This window comes from Achroia grisella, unplaced genomic scaffold (genome assembly GCF_030625045.1).
Source record: "Achroia grisella isolate CSIRO2021 unplaced genomic scaffold, CSIRO_AGI_Agris_v1 utg4408, whole genome shotgun sequence".
In the NCBI taxonomy this organism is placed as follows: domain Eukaryota; kingdom Metazoa; phylum Arthropoda; class Insecta; order Lepidoptera; family Pyralidae; genus Achroia; species Achroia grisella.
Genome location: NW_026712858.1, coordinates 285847 through 288998, shown reverse-complemented (window position 1 = coordinate 288998; position 3152 = coordinate 285847). Strand labels below are relative to the sequence as shown.

Sequence of the window (3152 nt, the reverse complement as noted above, 5' to 3'; positions counted from 1 at the left end):
ACGTGGTGCACGTTCTTTTAAATTACCCTAAGTGAAGTCTTGACACTCCTAATAAGTCGCTCCCATGCCCCACCCCAGTGGGGACTGGCAGGCGGATGAAGGTCCATTCCACTCCAATATTAGCTGCTTCATTTGTTAGCCTATCAAAATCTACCTCATTTATAGACTTCTTCAGCTCAGCATCAGCGCCTCTCAAGTTTGTACCATTATCAGAGTACAGCATACGAGGCCAACCCCGTCTTGCTGCCATTCGACGAAGAGCCATAATGAGGGAGTCAGAGGTAAGTGATGACACCAGTTCTAAGTGGATTCCACGGACTGTCAAACAAGTAAATAAAACTCCATACCTTTTCTCTCTATGTCTCCCCACAGTGACCTCCATGGGTCCAAACAAATCCAGACCACAGTGTGTGAAAGGACGCTGATGATGAGCCAGTCGTGCTTCAGGCAGCTCTCCCATTCTCGGTACCTGTGGTTTTGCTCTTTTTATTCTACAAAACATACATTTATATGCTACATGTTTTACGGTTGGACGTATTCTAATAATCCAATATTTCTGTTTCAGGTTGTTTATAACGGTTTCCTGGTTCCCGTGGGCTGTCTTCACATGGTTGTATCTAACAATTAATTGAGATACCTGACTACGCCCGTCCAAGATGATAGGTCTCTTCATTTCAGGTTCAACATCCGGTGCAGCATCTATGCGGCCGCCGACACGGAGAATCCCGTACTCATCCAGAAATGGAGATAACGTAAGTAACTTACTACCTTTTGACAAACAGTTACCATTTTTAATTGCAGCTATTTCATCACCGAATGACTGTTCTTGTGTATATTTTAGCAGCAATCGCTCAGCCCTCTTCATGACTGTGCAAACAGTCTCAATCTGCTTTCTACACTTGTATATAAATTTTAGAATACATGCCGTAGCCCTCACCAGTCGTAACCAGCATGAAAATCTTCCTGGGTCAGGTACAGGTAAGCTACAATCTTCATGTTGTATTATCATTACTCGTTCTAAACTCATTTCATTTATCTTATCGATCATATTCACCGGCCACGATGACTCATCGCTGTATAAGAATGACGGACCTCTAAACCATTCATTTTTAAAAAGAGAATCGTCGTAATTTTCTCTCGTAGCGAGATCAGCAACATTTAATTTTGTAGGTCCATACCGCCACTCCTCAGGGCGGCTTAGCTCGTCTATTTCACCCAGCCGGTTTGCTATGTACGTTTTATTACATATCCAGTGTAGCACGGTACTAGAGTCGCACCAAAAATAACGCCTTACTGGATTTATTTTGTGTTCTCTGATTATTGTATCTGCCAACCTCGCAGCCAATAAAGCAGCTTGCAATTCCAAACGCGGCACGGTAGTATGACTCACGGGCGCGACACGGCACTTGCTAGCTATGAATGACATACATATATCTTTATTTACGTACCATCGCCAGTATGCGACTGCGCACATTGCTTTAGTCGACGCATCGCAACACAAGTGTAACTCTAAATTACTATATTCACTTCCAGCCAAAACCTGTTTCGTAGCGCCTGTAACTACGTCATTGCAGCGGGATGTCGTAGCGCAGCTATTAGCTACGCCAGTTTCGTAGCCGATAGCGCGTTTGGTTACGCTTGTAGATGTAAGAGAGGTGAGAGAGGTTATGTTTACCTGAACTGATGTGCTACGTTTTATCGCTGACTCACTCGTCGCTGCTTGATACCACCTCGGCAGACGGATATTTTTTATTTCACTCGTTAGTACATTGACCCACTGACACCATTTTTTATGTATGTCATCTGTTACTAAGTCGTCCCAGCTGATTCCAGCGCACCAGGTATCTTGCAACATTATTTTACCTTGTATAGTAAATGGCGATAAGAATCCAAATACATCGAATATTGACATTATGACTCTGAGCATAACTCTTTTTGTTGGTCTATTCTTACCATTAATTATGTCATGTGGTATGCGCTTGAGAGACACATCGAACCCCAACTCGTCTTCGCGCGGGTACCATATCAATCCGAGCGTACGTTCACCTTCGCATTCTTGATCTATTTTGAACTTTACGGCCGTAGTACCCAAGGACTCCTTTGGAATACTATCCAATACGGCTGGACTGTTGCTAGTCCAATTACAAATATGAAAACCACCTGATTTGTGAATTTTACTAATATTACGTACCATTGTTATGGCGGCGGCCTCGTCTGGCAAACTGTCTATGTAGTCATCCATATAATGTTGATTACATATCGCTGCTACGGCGTTTGGCATCGATGACTCATACCTTAGTGCGTTTTTATTCTTAATAAATTGAGCTATGAACGGTGAACATTTCGCGCCAAATATTAATGACGTCATCACGTACGGTTTTTCATGTTCTGCAGGACTGCTTCTCCACAGCAATCTGAGTGCGTTCTGGTCTTCTTCTCTTACCTTTATCCTTAAAAACATATCTTTTATATCGCCGGTCACCGCTACTCTGTTCTCCCTAAATCTTACCATAATGCCGAACAGAGATGTAAGTAGGTCCGGCCCCTTCAGTAGATAGTCATTTAATGACAAACCATTTGTGCCAGCTGCGGCATCGAAGACCAGACGTAGTTTTTTTTTCTTTGGGTTGTCTACCCCAAAATGTGGTAAGTACCATGTCCGTGGCGAGACACTGCAGTCTTCCAACTCTCTGGCATAATCATTTTGTAATAAATGATTAACACGTTCGACATACCTGTTACCATATTCCGTATTTAACATAATTTTCTTTTCTATACCTTTTAATCTGCGTACAGCGTTAGGGAAGCTATTTGGCATCCTCCAGACACGCGTTGAACAAGCGCCGGAGTCGGTCCCCTAGGGTGTTTAGGGCCAAGGCCAGGACGCGGCCGTGGATACCATCCGGACCCGGGGCGACATTCTTGCCCCGGAGTTTATCCACGGCCGCGGCGAACTCCTCCACGGTGATGATAGGAACCGCAGCAGCGCTGACGCCGCTGGATAATAATATTTTACCTATACCAAGCTCCACTATATTATATAATTATTTTATTAAATTAACTATATCTGATTTACACATATGCAAACAATTCCCTAACGCTATTACCAGGGTCGTGTGAATGTCATATTTTTCATTTACTATATTTTTTAT

The 3152-nt window shown here is 43.2% G+C and overlaps 1 protein-coding gene across 1 annotated transcript; it reads right to left on the bottom strand.

Moving 5' to 3' along the window:
* Positions 1–26: 26 nt before the first annotated feature.
* On the bottom strand, positions 27–2344 carry LOC131844950 (uncharacterized; the record flags this gene model as incomplete). The annotated part of the gene is made up of 1 exon (XM_059193944.1): positions 27–2344. A coding segment is annotated over exon 1 (2255 nt), but the record flags the coding sequence as incomplete, so codon positions are not given.
* Between the last annotated feature and the right edge of the window lie 808 nt (positions 2345–3152).